General features: G+C 43.5%; 2 protein-coding genes across 22 annotated transcripts in view; both read right to left on the minus strand.

The window, feature by feature from the left end:
- Positions 1-8,741, minus strand: part of Ggact (gamma-glutamylamine cyclotransferase) — a 29,270-nt gene extending 20,529 nt beyond the window's left edge. The window contains exons 1-3 of one of the 15 annotated variants that reach the window (XM_087585452.1): positions 4,103-4,179; positions 2,323-2,406; positions 431-520 (exon numbers count right to left, since the gene is read on the minus strand). Coding sequence is in view for 3 of the 15 variants with exons in the window: in XM_087585446.1 (XP_087441572.1) it covers positions 2,323-2,339 (17 nt within the window). In the remaining 12 variants the exon portion in view is untranslated. 15 annotated transcript variants of the gene reach the window in all.
- Positions 8,742-11,484: 2,743 nt separating this feature from the next.
- The window catches only part of Tmtc4 (transmembrane O-mannosyltransferase targeting cadherins 4), a 56,137-nt gene continuing 43,753 nt past the window's right edge, over positions 11,485-23,868 (minus strand). For 6 of the 7 annotated variants that reach the window (XM_087585467.1, XM_087585464.1, XM_087585463.1 and 3 more), the window contains exons 15-18: positions 20,024-20,138; positions 18,414-18,526; positions 13,609-13,678; positions 11,485-12,685 (exon numbers count right to left, since the gene is read on the minus strand). In XM_087585467.1, the coding sequence (XP_087441593.1) occupies positions 12,537-12,685; positions 13,609-13,678; positions 18,414-18,526; positions 20,024-20,138 (447 nt within the window). In that variant the 3' untranslated portion in view covers positions 11,485-12,536. The remainder of the gene's footprint in view (positions 12,686-13,608; positions 13,679-18,413; positions 18,527-20,023; positions 20,139-23,868) is intronic. The other variant, NM_001134414.2, reaches the window with a different exon arrangement.

Raw genomic sequence — 23,868 nt, forward strand, 5'->3', positions numbered from 1 at the left:
GGTGTTCATTCCAATTGCCTCATCTATGTGGTGACTGCCAGGCTTCCCTCATGAAATCTCATCCTTTCCTTGAGAGCTGACAAGGACTTTGTGAGGAAGCACTTCAAAACTATGATACACCCCACTTATCACCCTTGCTCATCTGTTTGCTTATGTGTATGTCTGCACACTTATGTACCCCACTACAGCCAATGCTATTGTTATTTCTCTGGATGCTCAACCTGTACCTAATTTGGAGTCCATTTTAGCAGGTTTCTCTGTCCCTTTGACTCATTTTCTGAGTACTTTCCTTGCTTTCTGGCTCAAGACAGTCCAGATTCCTCTTAGATGTTATGTCCCAGTCTCAGGATCTGCCATTTCTCCAAGGAAACTATATTCACTATTAGAAAATGGCATTTAGAAGCCAGGATTTAGAAAGAAGTATACTCACTGCTATTGAAGTACACCTGTTCTGCCCTCTGTGGATGAGGCACTGCTTTAATTACTTCTCTATTGCCAGGAAGAGACACCATGACGGCAGCTTATAAAAAAAAAACATATAACTGGGGGCTGGCTTACATGTTACATGACCATCAAGGCAGGAAGCATAGCAGCATGCAGACAGGCAGGCACTGCTCTTGAGCAGCAGGTGAGAGCTTACATCCTGATCTACAGTCAGCAGGCAGAGAGAGAGAGAGAGAGAGAGAGAGAGAGAGAGAGAGACAGAGACAGACAGAGACAGACAGAGACAGACAGACAGACAGACAGACACACACACACACACACACACACACACACACACACACACACACACACACACACACAGGGTCTGGTGTGGGCTTTGGAAACCTCAAGGCCCTGGCTGTTGCCTTCCAGTGATACACTCCCTCCAACAAAACTGTAGCTCCTAATCTTTGCTAAATAGTTCACCTATGGGAGCCATTGTCACTCAAACCACCGCAGGTGCATGTCTGTGTCTGTACTTACATGTGCTGATGCGTGTGTGTATTTACTTCTACATTGATGTTTATTGAAAACCATGATTTACATCAGTGTCCTCCAACCTATGTGCACTATAGGAGCCATTACAGTTTCCTCGGTTTCTGTATTAACCATCTTCTCTGACACTGACAAGCCTGGCTGTATTAAACCTGTATGATTCATCCTTCCCGATGTACTAATTCCCACTGTCTGCCACCTCCATCTCTCCAGCACAGGTCCTGACTGCCCACGACAGGCATACCCTTGAGGACTCTCCACACAAGGCAGGGGAAAGGAAAACAACTGCCTCCCCTTATTGGTTTGGCTGCAAAATGGCACTCATGGGCTCTTGAGCAAGGGGGAGGAGGATCATGTGGTCATTTCTTCAATCCAGCACAGCAGGCTCTGTGTGTCTCGCTAGCTCATAGCTTCCATCCTCAGTGTTCCCTCACGAGAGAAAGTGGCTGTTGACATTCCTGCCATATTACATTCAACAGATTAGGAATGAAAAAGAAAAAGTGTTTCTAGCTGAACCAGGCCCCTTAGTATCTCCTTGGAGTCCTACACATCTTTGCTTTCCCTTGTTCCCCACACCCAGACACATGGGTCACCGAATCAAACAAGACCAAGAGCTAAACAGCAGAGAATGGGTAACTTGGTGGCAAATGCCAATTTTTGCTACTACTACTTTTTATATTTTCCTAACCAACATTCTGCATTCAGGTAGTACTGAAGACCTTACATAAGTTTCTGGAAGCTGTTTAGCTCATCTATCTCTAGGTTTTTAAGTCTGGAGAAATGTCACCCTGAGCATCCAAACTTCTTAGAGGCCAAAATGGCTGCCTGAATCGTATACTACTGCTTCTTTGTTCATTTCAAAGTCCCAAATGTGAGAAACACTGCCTGGGTTCTCCTCCCTCATGGCCACTCCCTCCAAATTTACTGCCTCCAAAAGTTTGCCCTTTCACCTATTTGATTGGATTGATTAGATTTGATTAATTTGATTACAGACAGAGAACAAAGTCCAACAATGGTTCTAACCCTAACAAGCAGGCAAGAAGAAGGAAAAAAATAATGTAATATAGGAAATCACAATATAGAGAGGCACATAAGTCTGCATAGAAAGACCATCCTGTGGGAGTGGGTAGATATATCCTGAGCAAGTCTTGCAATGGGACTCAAATGAATCACCCATGTTTCTGCAAGGAACATGACCAGAGCCACTACTTAATACAAGGTCTTCTATTTGTAATTTACTATGGCAACAATTTCCCAGCAGTGTCCTAGTGTCCTTCAGATCATACCTGCTTAGTGTTACTCAAGCAGCAGGAGCCAGTGTGGGGTAGACACAAGAACACACACCTGGTGTGGTAAGGCATGTCCGAGTCACAGCACTTGAGCACCCAAGTCAGGAGGACTGAATGGTCCAGGCCAGCCTCAAAATAACTAAAGAAAACAGAAGAACACAGACCTTTGAACTAGCTGCACTGAACTTCACAGTCAAGGAATGACAACTGTTTGAGTGCCTGCCTCCTGTGGTTGAGGCATTCCACCCTTTTGAACTTTAGTTATAGTACTGAAGAACAAGGCAAATACTGACTTTCATGTGAAGAAAATAAGTGAGACTTTGGCCAACAAATACTTTTCATCTCCAGCTGAAAGAAGGGTAAATCACAGAATAAAATAAACCAAGTGACACAATGCACCCCAGATATAATCACATCTGGCATATAGCTGTCTCTAGTAAATGCAAATTCAGACAGAGACAGACAGAGACTGGGTCTGGTGTGGGCTTTGGAAACCTCAAGCCCCTGGCCCTTGCCTCCCAGTGAAACACTCCCTCCAACCAAACCCTAGCTCCTAATCTTTGCTAAATAGTTCACCAACTAGGATCAAACATTCAAATATGTGAGCCTATGGGCGCCATTGTCACTCAAACCACTGCGGGTGCACGTCTTCAATTTGTGCCATTTTGATGGTGTTCATTCCAATTGCCTCATCTATGTGGTGACTGTAAGACTTGCTCAGAATATAACACAAGAAACCCATACTTTGGTTATCTACTTGACAAAACTGTTATTGTACTTTTTGTTTTTATGAGACAAGGTCTCATGTAGCTGGTTTGCCTGTTTGCCAGTGCTGGAGATCCAACTGTGGGCCTTTTGCACGCTAAGGACATGGTTTGTAAAGTTAAAAAGTACAGTACAAAAATCCACCAATTAACTCTGCAAACTAGCTTTTAAAGACAGAGTGTCCTCTATTGCTGAAGTCTAGCCTGCTTACTCAGGGACTTCTGGGAGAAGGTTGGGGAGAAAATGAAGCCAAACTGCACGCTCCTCACTTAGCACCTCAATTACAGGAAACAGACAAGGAGAAAGCCATCAATAAGAGGAAAATAAGCACACATATGCGCAAGACTTACCCCCACCCCAGAGGTCATTCCAATTGATTCAAAAATAGCCTTTATTTTTAACTCATTATTTCTTCCTGGGACCTCCAACCTATCACTCTTTAAAAAAAAAAAGGCTCTTACTCTAATGGATTTCCTTTAACATAAACAAATGAGCTTGGAATTAAGCTAAGTTAAAACACATGCACACCTCTGAAGGGTTTTGAGTGAGGCTGTGCCGTTGTAACTCGTTGATTAGAGCTAAATAGCAATAATAGCCACGAACAGAATCAAAGGCAAGGATCGCCAAAGATCCAGGTGTTTTATTAATGGCTCCAAAGGGAACCAAGATCAGAAACTGACCAACCGAAGTCGGTTTTGAATTCTTTTCCAGGTTTTGGTCTCTTCACACATAAATAACTCCTAAAATAATAAAAAACATTACTTTTGAAAACTGCTAGCCTCGTTTCCTTAGGATCTTAAGCTACCTGTTAGAGGCATCTGTCCCGCGAGAGCAAGCATCTGCTCTGCTCGGGACAGCGTCTGTGTCTGTCTGCCGCTCGCCTTGGCCAAGGCGTTCACAGCATGGGCCGTCCCGGCAGCTTTCCGGGGTCAAATGCACGCTCCGCCCCGCGGGTTCCGTCCGGCAGACCCCGCATCGCCTGAGACGCTAACGGCCAACACTCCGCTGGCTGGTGACCGAGTCCCTAAGCCGCCCCAGGCTCCCAGTCCCAGTCTGTCTCCGAGCCTCACCTGCACGGGTCAGGGGGATCACCAGGAGCGAGCCCGGCCGCGGAGCGGAAATGCCCGACTGGGCAGGTACTGCAACCAAACCGCCTCGGGCGGCGCCCCCTGCAGGCTGCTCGCGGCTGCGCCCGCCCCCGCGGCGCCAGAGCCACTACGCACACCTGGAGGCAAGCACATTTTTTTTCCACGCGCCGGAACCGCTCAAATACCTATCCTGAGACCACTTTCCTCTGAAATGAAAGCAAGCTCTCCACCACTACTCCCACCAGACACAGGAACAACCGCTCCCACCAGGTTCAGCTCTACATTACACACATGCTTTGACACCATGTTAGACCCGGACACACCTAAGATTCACTACTTCCGAGAGACAAACACAAAATTGGAGACACACCCCTTTCACATAGACACTGAGATGATGCTAAGCTCAGATCTGAGGAAGGCTCCATAGGACAGATTCATGCACCGCCAAGGCATCACAGCTGCTCATACACAGCCCTACTGGATACAGGTAATGGTAGCAATCAACTCTTTTTAAAATAAAACTTGTTCAGGAGTTAATGGAAGAACTAGCTTTCCCCTCTATCCCACCCTTAGTACTAAGAGGCAGAGAAGATGTATGAGAACCAAAAAGTGAGGGCAACTTTTTCTCTAGAGATTTTCCTCATGGAAGAATGCAGGCAGGCACGATGCTGGAGAGGTAGCAGAGAGTTTTATGTCCCTACCGGGAGGTGAAAGCAATGTCACAGAGATAGCTAGACAAGAGGCCCATTGTCTCTTCCTAGAGACCCATAGTGAGTATGTGATTACTGGTTTTCCTTTCAGCATTTCCCAACCCTTTGACATTTTTGTGTATGTGGAGTACTTGAAATTGTTTTGTATTCCCAGTAGAGCCAAATGATGCTTAAGTGGTTGTATTTTAAATAGATTTCCAAGTCTAGAAGAAACCTGACCATCATATTTACAAACCACCAACTTTACAGAAGGGGGACCACGAGAAGGAAGACCTAGGAAGTCGAGAAACAGGGAGTAATAGGATATCCGTGACGTCAGAGATAGGTAGGGATGAGGAAAGAGGTGGAGAAGGGGAGCAATCAAAACAGTGCATATGAACGTCTCAGAGCAGCTCATAATGTGGCATGCTAATCCACAAGACTAACACATTCAAGAAGAAAGTTAAGGGCCTAAGTATGCTTGAAGTTACTGCTTTACTGCAATCTCATTTCACAGTGGAGAAATTAATAAAACCTGTAATGATCACATTGTATTTATTGGAAGCAACTGGTGCACAGAGTAAATAAGCAACTAACCCCAGGTTCCAGGTAAATATGATGAGATTGGATTCATCTGTCTTTGATAGTCACTGAACCTTAAAAATAATGACTTTATGGTGTCTTAGGGTTTCGATTGCTGTGAAGAGAGACCATGACTACAGCAACTCCTATAAAGGACACCATCTAAATGGGGCTGGCTTATATTTCAGAGTTTAGTCCATTATTGTCATGGTGGGAAGCATGGTGGAATGCAGGTAGCTGAGAGTTTTACATCCCAGCACCTGTGACACACATCCTCCAACAAGGCCACACCCCCAATAATGCCACTCTCTGAGTCTATGGTGGCCACTGTCATCCAAACCACCACACAGGCAAGAAAGCTGACTCTGAGATTCAAGGTCTTGTTCCAAAAATCTTCCAACCTTATCACCTTGTTTGCTGAAGAGTAAATTCTACCATGCAAATACTTTTAATCTATCTATCTATCTATCTATCTATCTATCTATCTATCTATCTATCTATCTATCTAATGTATATGAGTACACTGTCACTCTTTTCTGACACACCTTGAGAGGGCATCAGATCCCATTACAAATGGTTGTGAGCCACCATGTGGTTGCTGGGCATTGAACTTAGGACCTCTGGGAGAGCAGCCAATGCTCTTAACTATTGAGCCATCTCTCCAGCCTCCCATGCAAATACTCTATCAGAATGTTTTTAGAATTTTTAATGATGTGTATTCCCATGTGTCTATGCATATAAAAATGTGTTTTGTTCATACGTCTACGTATTAAACTTCCTCATACGTCTGTGGAAAGTGTTATTTCCCATTCCAGACATAGGTGATGACTGAGTCTCAATCCCATTGGTGGGAGGGAGATCTCACACTGATATGATTGGCTAATCTCGTAGCAGGGTTACTGAGAGATTGTTACTGAGTTACCCTTGGAGAGTTGCTGTAACAAGTTACCACAAATGGGTTAGAATTTTAGAACTTTAAAGTTGGAGGTAACCAGAACATATAAAAGTGGTGGTCTGTGATATCACTGCAAGTTACATTGCTGTGTGTGGAACCGAGTGGGAGCGGAATGACGCGTTTCCTGATGTCAGTCAGTTGGTGTGAGCATAGCAGTGAGGGAGTGCTCCAGTGGCATGACACTTGCTAGTCAGGGTATTTGGCATAGCCTTTGTTAAGATTCTGATCATTTCGATTCCCAAAGAGTAGTGCAGAAGTAGGTAAACACCGTTGCAGATGTGTACAGCAAATTTCATTTCTAAAGGTGGCCCCGACAAGCACTCTCATTTCTCTCCATTGCCAGACTTTGTCTTCTCACCCCCACCAGGTAGGGCTGACAGAACAGGAGGATAGGAGCCAGGATGGGTAGACCCTCAGACCTAGCTTAACTCCCAAGGTTCTCCAGGTGGGCCTTGAATTGGGCCAGGCTCGAGATATCCCCATGTCTGCCACCATGAGTTCTATATTCCCCTTCCTCCCCCCATCCCCCTCCCTTATGACAAGCTCTCACTAAGTGGCTTAGCTTGACTTGGGACCTTGCTGCATAGTCCGATAGGACCTCAAACTCACCATCCTCCTGCCTTGTATCTCCACGTCCAGCTTTGTATATCTACCTTAAAAAAAAAAAACACGCTAATGTTCTTACATAATTATCGTAACAAATTTAACATCATCAGTAGTTTTTTAACTTAAACTCAGGACTCATGCAACTTTTGCTTAGATTCAGGTGGAGCTATTTACTTTAGAATTCTTGTAGGTGATTATGTAACTCACACGGCCTCACAGTGGGAGTCACGTATTGATTCTAGTCAGCAGTGAGCTCAGCTTTCTGGGCTCGCCTCCCAGCGAATGGTTTTATTCACTGCTGATCTTTGCCTGAATCAATTAATTCATTTGGGACAAAAAAAAAAAAAATCCAAACAAAGGATGATTTTCTAATCAACATTCTTTCAGCATTTATTATGAGTAGCTCTGATTAATCCATCAAGAAGACTCATCTGCTCTGGCTGTTCGCTAATCCTGTGATCTTGAGAGGCATGCTGAGTCCAATTTTCTGACAGGTGTCTGAGTTGTCCACCCCGGAAAGCCTCAGTGAAAGCAGTGAGACTACAGCCTTTGTGGGTCTCCAGTAACGTTAAAAATTAACCTGACTGCAATAATTAGATGCAATAAATAATACAAAGAAACAAGCAGAATCTCAGGCTGGTACGTCTATTTGTGTCTTAAATAAAGGCAGAGTGAACACAGCCACAATTTTTAAAACGTTACTCCTTATGGTGTTGGGGCTCAATCCTAGGGCCTTGTGCATGCTAGATTACCACTTTGCCACTGAGGTATAGCCACAGTCTACACAGATACAGCTCTCAATTCAGAAGCCACGATTACAAAGTGAAAATGGGAAATTAGTCACTCTGGCGAATAGCAGGTATGGCTGTTTCAATGTTACCCATAGGCTCAAATGTTTGAATATTTGGTCCCTAGGTGGTAACAGTATTTGGATAGGTTTAAGAAGTTTGGACTTGCTTAAGGAGGTATATTACTGCCCATAAACTAAGGTTTCAAGCCTTTCTCTATGCCTAGTGGCTTTCTCTCTTTCTCTGCTTTGTGCTTGCCACTGGAGGTGTGAGCTTCTTTTCTGCCCCCACATCTCTGCTCTGCCATAATAGACTCTATCTGGAACCAAAAATCCGAATTAGCTTTCTCCTGTAAGTTGCCTTGGCCATAGTGTTCTTAACAGAACAATGTAGAAGTGACTAATACAGCAGGCACCCCCGTTTTACCGAATGAATGAGGGAACAAAATATTTATTAATGCTACCTCTCCTTTGCCACAGCTACTCTTTTAAAAACAACCCGCTCTGCCATTTGTCATTTATTTCAGTGTCCACTGGGATTTTCACCTTATAAAACAAATCTTTAAACTTGAAAAATGGGTAGAATCATGTGAATAAATTACCTAGGGGTACCAAGATGTGTCTGTCAACTCCAGGTCCAGGCAGGTTGATTAAGAATATAGACACAGATGTTCGAAGCTTCGATGCTGAGCTCAATCTTCTATATGACTTTTCAAGTCAGTAATCTGAAGCCATATGCAATGAATACACTAGGTAATATGAGACTCAAAACCAGAAGGCCCTGTGAGGGGATGGATGGCTGTGTCTAATGAGATGAAACCTAAAAGAACTTAAGCATGCATGTAAGCTGAAACAAATCTGAGTGACCAGATAGAGAACCTGCAGCAACACAGCTGAGCTGAGAAACAAACCCAAGGAAGTGAAGGACTGTGGTCAGGAAGTGGAGGACTGATCAGGAAGTGAAGGACTGTGGTCAGGAAGTGAAGGACTGTGATCAGGAGGTGGAGGACTGATCAGGAAGTGGAGGACTGTGATCAGGAAGTGAAGGACTGTGATCAGGAGATGGAGGACTGTGATCAGGAAGTGAAGGACTGTGATCAGGAGGTGGAGGACTGATCAGGAAGTGGAGGACTATGATCAGGAAGTGAAGGACTGTAATCAGGAAGTGGAGGACTGTGATCAGGAAGTGAAGGACTGTGATCAGGAGGTGGAGGACTGATCAGGAAGTGGAGGACTATGATCAGGAAGTGAAGGACTGTAATCAGGAAGTGGAGGACTGATCAGGAAGTGAAGGACTCTGGTCAGGAAGTGGAGGACTGTGATCAGGAAGTGAAGGACTGTAATCAGGAAGTGGAGGACTGTGATCAGGAAGTGAAGGACTGTGATCAGGAAGTGGAGGACTGTAATCAAGAAGTGAAGGACTGTGGTCAGGAAGTGGAGGACTGTGATCAGGAGGTGGAGGACTGATCAGGAAGTGAAGGACTGTGGTCAGGAAGTGGAGGACTGATCAGGAAGTGAAGGACTGTGATCAGGAAGTGGAGGACTGTGATCAGGAAGTGAAGGACTCTGGTCAGGAAGTGGAGGACTGTGATCAGGAAGTGAAGGACTGTAATCAGGAAGTGGAGGACTGTGATCAGGAAGTGAAGGACTGTGGTCAGGAAGTGGAGGACTGTGATCAGGAAGTGAAGGACTGTAATCAGGAAGTGGAGGGCTGTAATCAGGAAGTGGAGGACTGATCAGGAAGTGGAGGACTGTGATCAGACTTCCCCACATTTAAATGTTGTCCCATCTGTCATTAACAATCAAAACATTAAAATAAAAAAAGCTATTAGCCAGGTGTGGTGGCACATGCTTCTAATCCGGAAGCTGAGACAAAGGATCATGAGTTTGAAGCTAGCTGGGCTATATAGCAAGATCCTGTCTCAAAATACAGACATACATACATAAGTATTAAGAGGTAAGTAGAGGTTGGGGATTTAGCTCAGTGGTAGAGCGATTGCCTAGCAAGCGCAAGGCCCTGGGTTCGGTCCCCAGCTCAAAAAAAAAAAAAAAAAAAAAAAAAAAAATGAGGTAAGTAGATAAGTTACTGGAAGCCAGCCTTCAATTTCAGTCTTAGGATAACCAAGAAACATACCAAAGCTCTCTTAAGACAGGAATAAAAGAAAAAAAAAAGCTTACCTGATGGACTTATAAAATCTACAGCCTTGAAATGCTTCCTGAAGTATTATCCAACTAAATGACCATTTTCTTCTAAAAGAAAACAGAGGGAATCCTGACAGACAAAGCAGCAAGAGTTTAGGGGAACCAGATGCACACATCTTTATTGGACTAGAGAGTTTATCCGTAGGAAGGGGGAAAAACCCAGAGCTTTTAGAACTATTTTTTCTTTACTCTCAAACAAGTAGCATTAAAACAAAAATCAACAAAAAGCTACATAGCCTACATATATTTCTGCCAAGGTAGGCCCTATAGGAAGATTAATAATACACCCCATATAAACTGTTAGTATTGTTTTGGGGACGTTTAAAGAAATGTTTGAAATGTAATTCCTTTGCTAATATATTTTTCAACTACTACAAATTACAGTGCTGGTCTACATCTACACAGCTCTGTCCCCAGAAAGTGAGTGTTGGCATTTCCATATCTTCTGGTCTGTACTGTCAGGCTGGGGTCTACACTATACAGACATCACTCTAACCTCAGGATTCCTGCTTGATCATCAGCTTGATTGGCTTTGGAACCAACCAATAGGCAAACCTGTGAGGGGTTATCTCTACCGGGTCACCTGAAGGGGAAAGACCCATCCCAAAATGTGGGCCTCAAGGTCCTGCCGCAGCTGAGGTTTGAGGAACACCCCGCCTGCCTTTGCAAATGGCTGTAGAGAACATTTACACTGCTGCTGCTTTCCTTCAGTTTCTCTGGCTTTATGATTGTGGGCTTTAGACCAGAGGCTATCTGGGGGAATTCTCCCGGCCTTCGGAGTCAGACTGGGACTACTGACGACCCGCTTTGTGGACCAAACAGCAAGAGTTCTCAGCCTCTCTATTATGAAGACAGTCATTGTTGGACAACCTAGAAACAATGCAGTGCAAATCAATCCAAAACTCTCCCCCGCTCCAGTTCTGTTTCTCTAGAAAACCCTTGACTAACAGACTTGTCATTTTTATTTTTAAACTTTGAGACAGGGGCTCACTAAGCTGCCCAATGTGGTCTTGAATTCATTCTATCACCTAAGCAGGCCTTGAATTGGTGATCCTCCTCCTAAGTAGACGGGATTATGTACACACCACCAGGCCTGGTTCCTGTCTGCACACTGATTCTCCCGCTTGATTTTAATTAACAGTGAAAGCTGTATTCCAAAATCCAGTACACAGAATCAAATCGATCAATATGGATCTACAATTGATCTCATTATTTCAACTTCAGTAACTTCATAATACAGTTCTATAAAACAGGCCTATGATGGTTTTTGGTTGTTGTAAATGTGACTGGATTCAGATGCACCTATGCATCAGGAAGGAGGTGTAAGAGAGGTTGTTAGAGCCAGTACAGATGTGAGTGGCAGCATCCCACAGGCCGGGGACCTGCGGAGAATAATAAGGTGAAAAAAGCCCCTTAACTCTTACACTGTTACTCAGGTGTCTTGTCACAGCAGTGGGAAAGGAATGGACAGTGAGCCCTGAAACTGTATCCAGCTTCACTCATATACTAGAAAAGAGCAGACTCTAAGAAGAAACCAAGACAGTTTCATGCCAGTTTGTGTGATAATTTTACTGCATTAAGAAATTACAGAGATTGCATAAATTATGAGGTCAACAGTATATAAAGAACAAACTAACTAAACAAATTGTTACGATCTAATGTGACAAGGAAAAAACAAACCCAGTTTGTAAGAACACCACACAATCCAGAGCTATGACTTCTTTTGAAAGAGAATTTACATTTTTGCATTTTCTGGATAGAGTAATGTCTGTAATTACATCGTGTGAGATGGAAACCCACTTTACAGCTAAAAACATGGAAACACAGTGTCTGCACACAGATAGCCCTCTGAACACTGGACAGAACAGAGACCAGGATGTTAGGTTGCCTAAAGTATGGCAGGGTAATCTACCAACCCCGGAATATTATCCCGCGCACTAACATCACACATGTTGGAGAATACATACACACATCACAAAAGCATGGGAGTCCATACCTTCCTATGAAAGAAAAAAATAGACATAAGTATACAGACATTAAAACTTCCCCTTCTTCAATTACATATCCTGTTCAACGCAAAACTGTGAATAAATAATTTCTTATAAACTTTGTTACACTGTTGCAAAAAGACTTTTTAAAAAAAAAAAAAACCCAAATCTTGACTTACTTTCTTGTCATTGAGTAAACATGCTAACATACAGACGGTTATGTAAGTCGCAGGAGGCAGCAAGCATTGTCTACATACCTCATAACGACAATCACACCCCAAATGCAGTTTAACACAGGCGAAATTCACTCAATATTTTTTTTCTGTTTAGTTTTTTTTTTTTTTAAAAAAAAGGTTTCATTTTTTGAGATTTTAGAATTACATTTGGGTTGTGTGAAAAAATACAACTTCAATGCAAAAATCCTATCAGTCATTCAAGAGAGTATTGCTGGTGCTATAGTCTTTTTGCATGTGTTTGTTTTCATAGAAAAAAAAAACAACAGTAGAGTAAGATAAATGTCCGAGACTTTTAAATGGCTAAACATAAGCACACGATCTGAACAGAGGCCTCATGCACACACTCACAAACTCCCAACATGAAGGGCAGATCAGACATCTTTCTTCTGCATTTGTTCTAGCTTTCTTCTCAGGAGACTGTAATTCTCCTTGGTGCCTACTGCCACAGGGTCAAGCTGCAAGGAGATCTCATAGTGTTTCTTGGCCGAGTCGAGATGTCCCCAGCGATGATAAAGCACAGCTGAAATAGCAGGAGATGAATTTGGTTGGAAGCACTTCTGACTAACTTGCAGGATTCCCAAACACACACACAAAGAACCATTGCAGAGTCTTTACAGAAATCACTGTTTAAAAAAATATTGTTTGTACTGAGAGCTTTATTTATTGTAATCGCACACCCTGGGGAGTGTACCCTGGGCCCTGCCCATTACTCATGAGTTTCTTCTTTACCGTAAGACAGGATTCACGTGCTTCCAGAAATGTTATTACAAAGAAGGGCACAAGACAGCTTCAGTGCTGCTGTGAAACTTCTGCCAGTCAGCAGTGTACTGAGCTTGGGCTCGCCAAAGTCCAGTCCTTTCTTATTTTATTCCTTACAAAACACCCACAACTTATTTTACTTTTTGAAGGTTTATCTATTATTTTATTTTATGAATATTTTGCCTGCATGTGTATATGTGTACCACGTGCATGCAGGGCCTGGTGCCCATAAAGATGAGAAGACGTCACATCCTCAGGAAATAGGGTTACAGGCGCTAGGAACCAAAGCTGGGTCCTAGCAAGAGCAGCCGGTGTTCTCAACTGCTGAGCTGTTTGTATAACCACGGCCATTTATTTTAAATGAAGAGGTCCATATACCTTTTGGTGAAATAACAGCTGTGTTTCTAGTCTGAAATAGGGGCTCTGACCTAAGAATCAAACTGTAAGATGACAGTTACAATAAAGTGAACTAAGTGCTTTGTAAGAGGAATGTTTTTCATGAGGCACAGGAGCATGAACGTGTATGATAGGTAGGCACTCTGCACTGAGCTGTATCACCAGCCCGTTAAAAAAAGTCATTCCGAGACAGGGTCAGTACAGGTTACCTTTTAAAATTTACTTGTGTGTGTGTGTGTGTGTGTAATATCAAAATTTCAATATAACTCAAGCGGAAATTTTTCTTACCCAAATTACCATGGTAACTTGCAACATTTGGATTTGCTTTAATTGCCTTGAGGAATAAAGCTTCAGACTCCTATAAAACAAAACACATGCAGAAGGTATTATGCATGAAGCAAAAGCAATCATCTTACCTTCTAGCATCATTGTTTTGTTACCACCATATCCTTTCCAGAAAACAGCCTTGCTCAAAAGAGGCTAGAGAAGCTAACAAAAGAAGGTGACAAGGGGTGGCAGAACGCAGTGGTGACCAGAGAGAGGGAATGGTGAAACAAGTGGCTGGGATATCACTACATAATTCAGTTGACTTGATTCAGAGCGCAATGAGGGTAGGGCACAGACAAGGAGAGGACCAAGCTGTCAAGGACACGCAAGAGGGCAGCATGCCCAACCTGAAGTGAAGGCCTGATTGCAGACTCTCAGGTAAGGGGTATGAGCTATTTAATCAACTCAGAACCCCAGAACACCCTCACATCCCAGATGAAGCTGGATCCCCCATTTAACAGCAATTAGCAAAGAGAATGAGGAAGAAATGGCTACCTAGTATGGGAGCCGTCCAATACTGTGTACGACTGTCACCAAATGCCCCTGGTGAGCATGGACTGACTTTTGTACAGACTTACATTTCCTCTAAGTTGTCCTTAGTTGCAATGGGGTCACCATGAAGCAGGGTAAAGTGGTTTTCTACCAGACTGAGCCTAGATGTCACTTTCTATCATGATGCCCAGAGATAGATGTACAACATGTCTACTAACATAAGCCCAGGCCACAATGCATGTGTCTCCCACATGTAGATCCAAGCTCACTGAAACTGGTGCCAAATGCTGTGAGATTGGGGACAATTCTGGCTTCTCTGAGCGGATTTTCTGCCTCTCTGCCTCTGCATTTTCTGAAGTACAAGAACAGCAGCTTCTCTGCCGTGGGAGAGCCCATGAGTGTCCTGGGAAGTACGCTGGGTGTCAAGGTGGACAACTCTGAACTCACAGAGCATGTAGAAAACCTGGTCATACAGAAGTATTATTGTAAAGGGTTTCAATAAAGCCATCAATCTCATCTAACACCTAAAACTACAGAAAATAAGAGAGCCAGATGATGAGACTCCCTTTAAGATTCTCTGCTGCCTCACGGGAGTTTGCCGGAGTGAGCAACCACAGGGATGGGTGACGTGTTCTAGGGGTTCCTAGAAATTCGTATTTCCCTAACTGCTCAAATGCCAAGGTCATGGATGTCCCTGGGTAGACAGTGACACCCATTGTAGGCAGAGGCTTAAGGTTCACACATTTTTACAGAATGGCTACTCCTAATGACAAGGCTGAACTCAGCAGGGGGACCAGAAGATCAAAGAGGAAGCTTGAATCAAGTTTCCAAGGCTAGAAATGGAGACACTGCAGCCTGTCAACACAGGAGTGTCCCAGAAAAGGCAGGTCTGGGAGCAAGTGAGTGTGGGCAGGACATGCTGGCCCTCGAGTGCCAGGGCTGCCCCTGCATGCTTCAGCACCCCTGGACTGTGTCTGAGCCTAGACATAAGTCTGGGCCTAAAGGTGTTCCAAGCCCATGGCATGATCATCTGTCCCATAAGCCTTTAATGACTCTGTTCAAGAAAGTAGTGAACTCTTTAACTGGTCCACGGAGAGATCTGGATGGTTCTAGGCGCAGGCAATGTGCTGGTTTAGACCGATGAATAGATAATGACCATCATTTAAAATTGGAGATTTGGAAAAAAATAAAATAAAATTGGAGATTTGGTTTATCAACGCAAAGGAAAAGTAACACACTTTCTTCTAAAGTACATTAAACACTGCGTTTAAAAGCAAACAGAGCATAACCCCAGACTCAGAGCCTGTGTCTGGAACAGTTAAGTAGCTGAGACTGAGTTAAAACTTTGATTTTGTAGCTACCCTGTGTTTCTAATAATGACAGGATATTACCTTTTAAAACACATTTATCTGTGTTTAAAATATATTCAAAGGGCTGGAGCGATGGCTCAGCAGTTGAACATATTAGTTGCATGGTCTCTTAAGTAAACATATAATAAATAAATAAAGCAAATAAATCGGGTAGAACCTATATGAGGAAAACCAGAATTCTTAACAGTGTGGCATACATGACCAGAGTTGTTTGGGGTACACTCTCTTACTGTGCCTGCTCTTAAACCCCAAAGCAGTGAACGAACAGTCAGAAAGGGATGGCTGGGAAGTACCACAGGAAAAACGGAACATCACCTTGGCTCTCCCACATCAGCCCCAAACTGGAAAGCAACATAAATTTTAATGGGCTTAAAAGTGAACCACAGAGGTTCATTTAATGATCATTAAGCTAACATCTTTTTATATGCATGTATTTACCATTCAATAGATGCAAACTCCACCCATGTTCTCCTATCATGCTGCCAGAAGTCAGGCTGACTACTACGTTCACTGAATCATGGGCAGGTGAGTGACTGCTGTTAGCACCTGAACTACTCAATACAGCAGACACATTTTCTGTACACTCGAGCTGCTAGTCGCAACTGATAAGAAATTCATTTGGTCATTTCACAACTGCACTCATGAGACCCTGAATCTGTATCCCAGCAGCCATGCAAACACTGGTGTTGTGTTGGGAAGTCAGGGACAGGAGGATTGCTGGACTTCTCTCAACAGTCAATCTGGCTGAATCACTGAGCTCCAGATACAGCTCCGATTCTCAAAAATAAGACAGCTAGTGACTGAGGAGAAAGATACTTTACATCAGTCGCTGGTTCCAGCCACACACATAGGTGCAAACACACGCATGTGTGCGTGTGTGCATGTGTGCACACTCCCTCCCTCACCTCCCCGGCTCCCCCCAATCCCTGGGCTTGAAGAAGATGAGCTGCCAATCCTGTGAGACACCATTTCCCCCATTTCCCTATCTCCCTATGATCTGCTCAGGGCTCTGTCAACCTGCAGTCAACAAGCAGGACAGGGGACCCTATAGGCCAAGGACAAAAGATAGCCTCCTTCTATTGTGACAGAAAAGCTACCCAAATGTTTACATTCCAAATCCTTAACTTAAAAAAAAAAAAAAAAAAAAAAGAAATGTATGAGATGCTGGCTCCCTGGCTGGATTAGGCTGGCTGAACCCTGGCTGGAAATGTCCCATCATGCTCCTTGCTGGTAGCTGCCCAAGAGCCTAAAATGAGCTCCTTATTTCAGATTTTGTTTTGTTTCCTTATCATAGGCTCAGGACTCTGGCCTTGTCCATTAGAGTAAACATGTGTATAGATAGGCGACCGATTGTACTACTCTGTGACACGGAGTATTTTCTACTTATGGGGTGGGGGTGGGGCACAATGTGAACAGGAAGCCAAATGAACCCCGGGCTTAGTTGCCATAATAGAAATTGCACTTTATAGACTGTACGATGATAGAAAAATCAATACAGTGAACAGAATCAGCATCTTGAAGATTTGCTGTAGGTAGCTGGGTCAGTGGAGAACTGAGTCTCCTGATTTGTCCTTGCTGATTCGCCCTTCCCCCACGTACAGGTATAAAAAATAAAATGAAACATCTCAAAAAGCCACGTTTTTTAGGATAAAAGCTAAAACTAAAAGTGTATAGTAAAACCTAAACTCACCAATAATCAAAAATACAGAAACACATAAAATAGTTTACAGAAAATTAAACCAATAGTGACAGCTAATGAGTACAAGGAAATGATACTAGAGAGGAACTGATTAATGCAGTGGTAGGGGTCTCTAAAGGAGATAACTAATCACTACTGTTAAGCCTTGACTCATATCCATGGCCTCGGGGTGTTCAAAATAAAACACAGCTGTTATAATTCTGAAATAAAATGATTTGGAATAAAATATTAATATGAAATATTAATAAATATTTTAAGTAATAACTCAAATATCAGGCTGTGGAACTGCTTTTCCAAGTGTTTCCAAAGTCTTTCTGTCTGTGTGAGGTGCCCAGGATGTCATTTAGAAATAAATATCCCTGACTTGACCTACTCCTGGCTGATTCTCCTGGGGTGGAATCTGTGTTAACCAGCTCCTTCAACAGTACAGAGTGCAAAATACAGAGTATAGAGTGTGGTATAACCTACATAGAATTCCCTACACAAGCCCAGACAACAACTTACTGCTCCTGAAAAACTCAGTGGATGAAGTGTGCATGTGTGTGCACGAGTCTGGAGGTCTCATACATTCTTGGCAAGCCTTCTGAGCTACATCTTAGTGCCCAAGTTTAGATCTTATGATTTTCATGGGTCAAAAACATCTAGGGCCTTGATGATAACAAGTAACTCAGAGAAGAAACCTAGGTTTATAAAATGCAAAAGACAGGGGGTTGGGGATTTAGCTCAGTGGTAGAGCGCTTGCCTAGGAAGCGCAAGGCCCTGGGTTCGGTCCCCAGCTCCGAAAAAAAAGAACCAAAAAAAAAAAAAAAAAAAAAAAAAAAAGCCAGAACCCACAGACAAACCTAGTACTCTTTCCCTATTTCAAGGGACAGGGTCAGACTCTTCTGCATGCAAAAGAGGAGGACAGTGCCCTGAAAGGGTGGCACTGTGCTAAGTCGTCTTGACAACGGCCATGTAGCACACAAACTCAGCACCAGTGTCCCATTCTAGTTACTCTTCCCTCTCCACGAGGAACAAGCTGGTGTCTGATGAGAAAGACACGGGTCTAGCTGTTAGGTAACTTCTCCATGAAAAGAATCTGACCAAGAGCTCTCCTGGTGCTCCCACTCTGGCCTAACCCTCCACTGAACTGGGCATAAGAAACACTGTGGCTTCTGTCAGCTGCTGGACTGACCGCAGGACATCAAGATCTCTGGCTTACCCACCTTGTATTTCTGGGATTTCCCCAGCACGTTTGCCAATGAGAACATAAGGGAGTGATCATTAGGAATTAACTGCAGTGCCTCTCTTCCCACGGCTTCAGCTTGGGCTAAGTTACCTGGGAGGAGAAATGAAAACCAATCAGTACTGTGTTGTGTCTCCATCTCTCCAGAGCAGGACTTGAATGCATGATACACAGTGTTGAAAATACTACTTGAGAAGACCCAAGCAGAACACGAGAAGACCCATAACCTAGTGGGTGGAAGAGACATGGCAACTCAGCCCTACTAAGAGACATTTTAGACCATTTAAATTTTCTCCCAGATACCAGTTATACCGAAACTGGGACATAAAGTGCAGCAAAGCAACACTAACTTCTGGATATTCTCAGAGCCAAGTATGGGGCCTGTGTTTGTCTTAGAAAACAAGCATCTATCTCCCGTCTACATGGTTTAGATGACTTAGTAGTTTTCAATTCTGTCAAAGAACCACCAAGGTTTCTTAAGGGATGGTTGGGTTTTTAAAAAGAAGGCAGGAGAGGGCTACTTGGTGGAGAAATTGTCTACCACATCCAAGGTCCTGGGACTGATCTCCAATATTGTAAGATAGCAAAACAAGAGTAGCAGACCCTCCGCACCCCAAACTGGTCAAATCTGGTCTATTATGGGCTAAGAAATCAGATCTAGTCATCAGCATTATATTTTAACTAAGAATCCATTGCTCTCAGTATAAACCTGAAAGCAGATCCTATGCTTACCTAGCTGTTTCCAGCATGTTGGAGGGTGGTGTGGTTCAATGGTCAGCCTCAGAATAAATGAGACCTGATCACATACCCTCCTCCATGACTCAACACTTATTCTCAGTACATTATGATGTTCGTCACATTATATTCAGATATGTTAGAGGAAACTTCATTTTCAAGAAAGACAACATTAGCATTGTGTGTGCTGCATGTACTCGTATGTGTTCAGAAACCAGTATCAGGTGTCTTCAGTGGGCTGCTCTCCACTTTATGTTTTAAGACAGGGACAGGGCTCTCAGTGTACCTGGAGCTCCCTAGTTAGGTTAATCTAGCTGGCTAGTGACCGCCGCCCCAGGGATCTCCTGTCGATTTCCCCAGTGCTGAGGTCGCATGGTATCTACCACCGTGCCTAGGATTTTATAATGGGTAACATCATGCCCGCACTGCAAGCATTTTACCGACTGAGTCATCTCCCCAACCTCTAGAAAAAGTTATTTTGGTTAACACCAATCAACCCAGACTGATTCTCATCCTTCCTCCCTCTCTTCCTTCCTTCCCCACTCCCTTCCTTCCTTCCTTCCTTCCTTCCTTCCTTCCTTCCTTCCTTCCTTCCTTCCTTCCTTTCCTGGAGTCTCACTGTGTCATCCTGGCTAGCCTGGAACTCAGAGATCTGCCTGCCACACCCCGCCAAGTGCTGGGACTAAAGCTGGGCACCATCGCACCCAGCTTACTTATCGTTTAAACTGTAGGACTAACGCTGGCCAGAGTGCCCTGAGTAGCCTGTGGGAATGACTCTGGTCTGCACGCCCTGACTGGCCAACAGAACTGGACGGACACAGAACACCTTCATGTCCACCTCCTTCTCCCCTGCACCTGTGTTGTCCAGAAGTATGACCATGTTATTCCATGCCAGGCTGTGCTCCGGCTTCATTACGGTGGCATTTCTCCAAGCATTCAATGCATCCACGTGGCGATTTAGATCTGCATACTGAAAATAAAGACCCCCCCGGAGTCAATATTCCAGCTCTTTTCCTTCTTCCCTCTCTGTGACATTATCACAAAGGCACACAAAATCCCACAGAACAAACAAGAACTACAGCCTGACTTCCTGTCAACCCACATACTTGAATGCACAACCCTGGTGAGTGGGTGCCATCACAATGCAACAGATTCTTTGGCAGACCATCCGACCCTCCTAAATGCAGGTTGAAGGTACATTTCATCTGAATATACTCCCTCCCTAAACCCTGCATGAAGTCCCTATGTCAGGAAGCTCTGACAGCTTTGGTTTTATTATTCCCTTCTGCTGCTTACTAAGCACATTTTCCACTGGGCGACAGGAACATTTTGAGTTGTCCTACGTCCCACACAACAAATAGGTAAGGTGAGGTTAAATGAATTATGAAAACATTTGCCAACGTCTTTTTGTTAAGAGAGAATTTCTCAAATTTCTCCCGAGGCTTAGAACATCAGGTTGCGATGCTTTATCCTTTAGAACCATTAAGAAATGGTATAAGAATTCAAATAGGGCTGCTTAAATATACCAAACATTAAACGTGGTCCCTGCGTCGGATGTCTAAGTCAGTTCTCTCCAGCGTGTATTTATTACACGTCACGGTCACCTGGACAGACTCAGTAATGACACTGTAAATTTGTTTTACAAAACAAGTCCTCTGGATGTTTCCTACTTGTTCCCACGATTACTGTGACTGCTGTTTTGTTGAAGGCGAACCAGATAACAAGTTTTCATTTTGTCTCCATAGCTACACACTTTAAGGAGGCAGAGCAACACAGTGATTTAATACTCAGCAGGGACTAGAGGTATCATCTACCTCCCAGTCCTTCATGGGTCCTTCACCCTCTGACTCCTTGACACATTTCTCCCAGCCTCAGAAGAACAGGACAGAAGGACAGGGCAGAGAACCATGCTTCTCCCCCACCTCTTATTCTCCTACTGGCTGTCTCAGAATGGCTCCATCCACTCTCCCGCTGTCCCAAGGCTGGAAGCAGTCATCTTCCTCTAAAAGGTAGCTTCGTCTGAGGTCAGTTCTCTGCCCATCCACATGCTTCCCTCAAACCTACTGATCTCTGCACTAATATTTACATTTTTGTTACTTCCACAACTGTCTGACCAATTTCTTGTGCTAAGCCTTCCCTACATAAAACACTTTTCTAAAGCCCATCATGACTGATCTAATGACTGGCTCCTTCACAGTCAACTGTCCCCAGCACTCCTCCAAGTCACTGACAGCACCACCCTCAAGGATCAGCACCACATCCCAAATAATCCAGCTCTTCCCATTTCCTCTATAATGATGTTATATCCCCTTCTTATTGGAGTCCACAAATCAAAGCAAATATTTATCCCTGATTAATAAAAATGCAACTTCTAAAACAGACACCTTGAAGCTGTTAAGTTCCTTTTATTTTTGGATATATAAAGTGGCCAGTTGAGATGTTAGAGATTAAGCCTTAATGCTTTTAAGTTTTCAAGGGCAAAAGCTGGATAATTAAACCACGGAGGAGAGTGGCAACCATGCACAACAGGCCCTGTGGTAACGCCATATCCGGTAGTACAATGGGTAAACAATACCGTGGCCTCCATCGTTTTGGGGCTATGAATGACTGTCACAGTCCAAGCATCATGTGGCCCATGGCTAGAGCTCTCCATCCAAGCTTATATTTTATGTTCTGTGTTCTTTTCTTTGGAAGCTACTCCTTCCTATTGGGTTCATTTAGCATAGATTCTGTTTTCAAAATCCCAAGCAAGAGCAGTGACGGGCAATGAGCTGTGAGGAAGATCTCGATGTCTGTAGAACTGACCTTTAATGTGGAAGCTGCAGGTGGGCCACTTGCTTGTCAGGCAGTGACCTGAAAGGAGCTACCTCTAGAAAAGGGGAAACACCAAAGACTTCCCAGGGACCGGCCTAATGCCATTTAACTGCTAGTTTAACTGGCTCATCAAACAGAGGTAGTCACTCTACCTCCATGCATAGATTTAGGTTCACACCTTTGCTCCTTCAAGCCAGCACATCCTCCCTTTGAGGACTCATCCTGCTTTGTATGTGACTGAGGTTTTCAGTCTCTACTCACACTGTCATGGGGTTTTCAAGTGTCCCCAACCCCAGCCTACCCGTAGAAGAGCTTTGGTACTTAGTTTTCGGTTTCTGGGAGAGACCTGCTTCAGCACATTAGTATGAAACAGACATAAACTATGCATTTTGGAATGTAAAAGCACCCAGGGCCCAGCCGACCTACGGACAGCTGATAGAGACAAGGGAATCTCAAGCTTTTGTCCTTTGTTCAAACCTCTGCTCCCTGGGTTCAGTGGTGTTGATGTCATGGCTCTACTGTGCCCTGCAGGAAGTGACACCTGTTTTTGACACTGGAGTAGATTCCTAGAGATGGTGTCTTCCTATCATATGTCTATCACAACTAAAACAAGGTTTGTGTTTTTTTAAATAAGAACATGAAACCTACTTCATTCTAAAACTTACAATATAAGCACTGTCTGCCCACTTAAAGTGACTTGTCCAACATTAGAAAGCCAGTCTTCCTCTTTGCCACCAAGTGCCTGGCCATTTTGTTTCTCTTCTCATTCTACCTGCGCAGTCAACAAAATCATGGCTCATAATTCCAGAAACAAGCATGCTAAAGGCCGAAGTTATTCATGCCAGAGTAAAAAATGGAAGCCCATTCTTTCTATTTAAATACTACAAACACCCAATGTTTTCTTGGTTTCCCTTCTGCTTTGACATGGTCTTTGGGTCAAGTCTATATAGGGATGATTACCAGAGGTAGGGCCATGCTGGGGGACATTTGTCATTTTTTTTTTTAAATTTTTTTATAAAAACACAAATGCTGTATGGAACTTCTGAATTATCGAATAGGAGATGAAGTGGTTATTTGGATGAATAGCTAATGTGGGGGAACTACTAGTTTTGTTTACACAAAGAATGCACAAAACAAAGATGCTTCAGGTATTTCAAATGAGGATAAGAAACATTTTTTTTTTTAACCTGTGGGTGCTACCTACTTGTGTAGCTACACACTCTTTAAATGTCCCATCCCTGTGTGCACAGTCCACTTTGGCTCAGACAGATCAAAAGTATTGCCCTTATCAACTTCACCAGTCAATCTATTGACTCCTATTGAAAGAATTATGCTGTTTGTGCTTCATTATTTTCTTTGTCAGGATAATTAAGAGCAATCAGATCACCTTAAACATTTGGTCAAGAATCAGTAATACAGAACAATTCAAACACCTTAGTTTCTATACCCATTAAGTCCATTCAGTAAGGCCCTATCAGATAAACACTCTAACTCCCGAAGCTGTCCTTTTGGGGAGGATGTCCCCTTGCAAAGGAAGAGATCTGCTCCCTTGGGGGAAAGAAAACAAGGAATCTCAGAAAATCAGTTACAGGTTTGTTTTTGAATCTTAGTTTCCATTGAATTCATGTTTTAAAAACAAAAAACAATGTTTGTCAGGAAGCAGATCCTTGGAGCATGTTTTCCAGGGCAGAAGGGGATGTACAGAATTTCATTTCATCTACTGCCTTGGTGGTTATGTAAAACTGGAGTCATTCAGTTTGGATGGCTCATTAATGAGAACATCAGCAGTGTACACAAGGAAAACAAATACGACTTCCAAATGAGATAAACACATATAGAGGACTTTATAACGTGGTGAGTGCTGGATGGGTTTAAGAAGGTCATTC

Source organism: Rattus norvegicus, chromosome 15 (assembly GCF_021556685.1).
Source record: "Rattus norvegicus strain SHRSP/BbbUtx chromosome 15, alternate assembly SHRSP_T2T, whole genome shotgun sequence".
Taxonomy (NCBI): domain Eukaryota; kingdom Metazoa; phylum Chordata; class Mammalia; order Rodentia; family Muridae; genus Rattus; species Rattus norvegicus.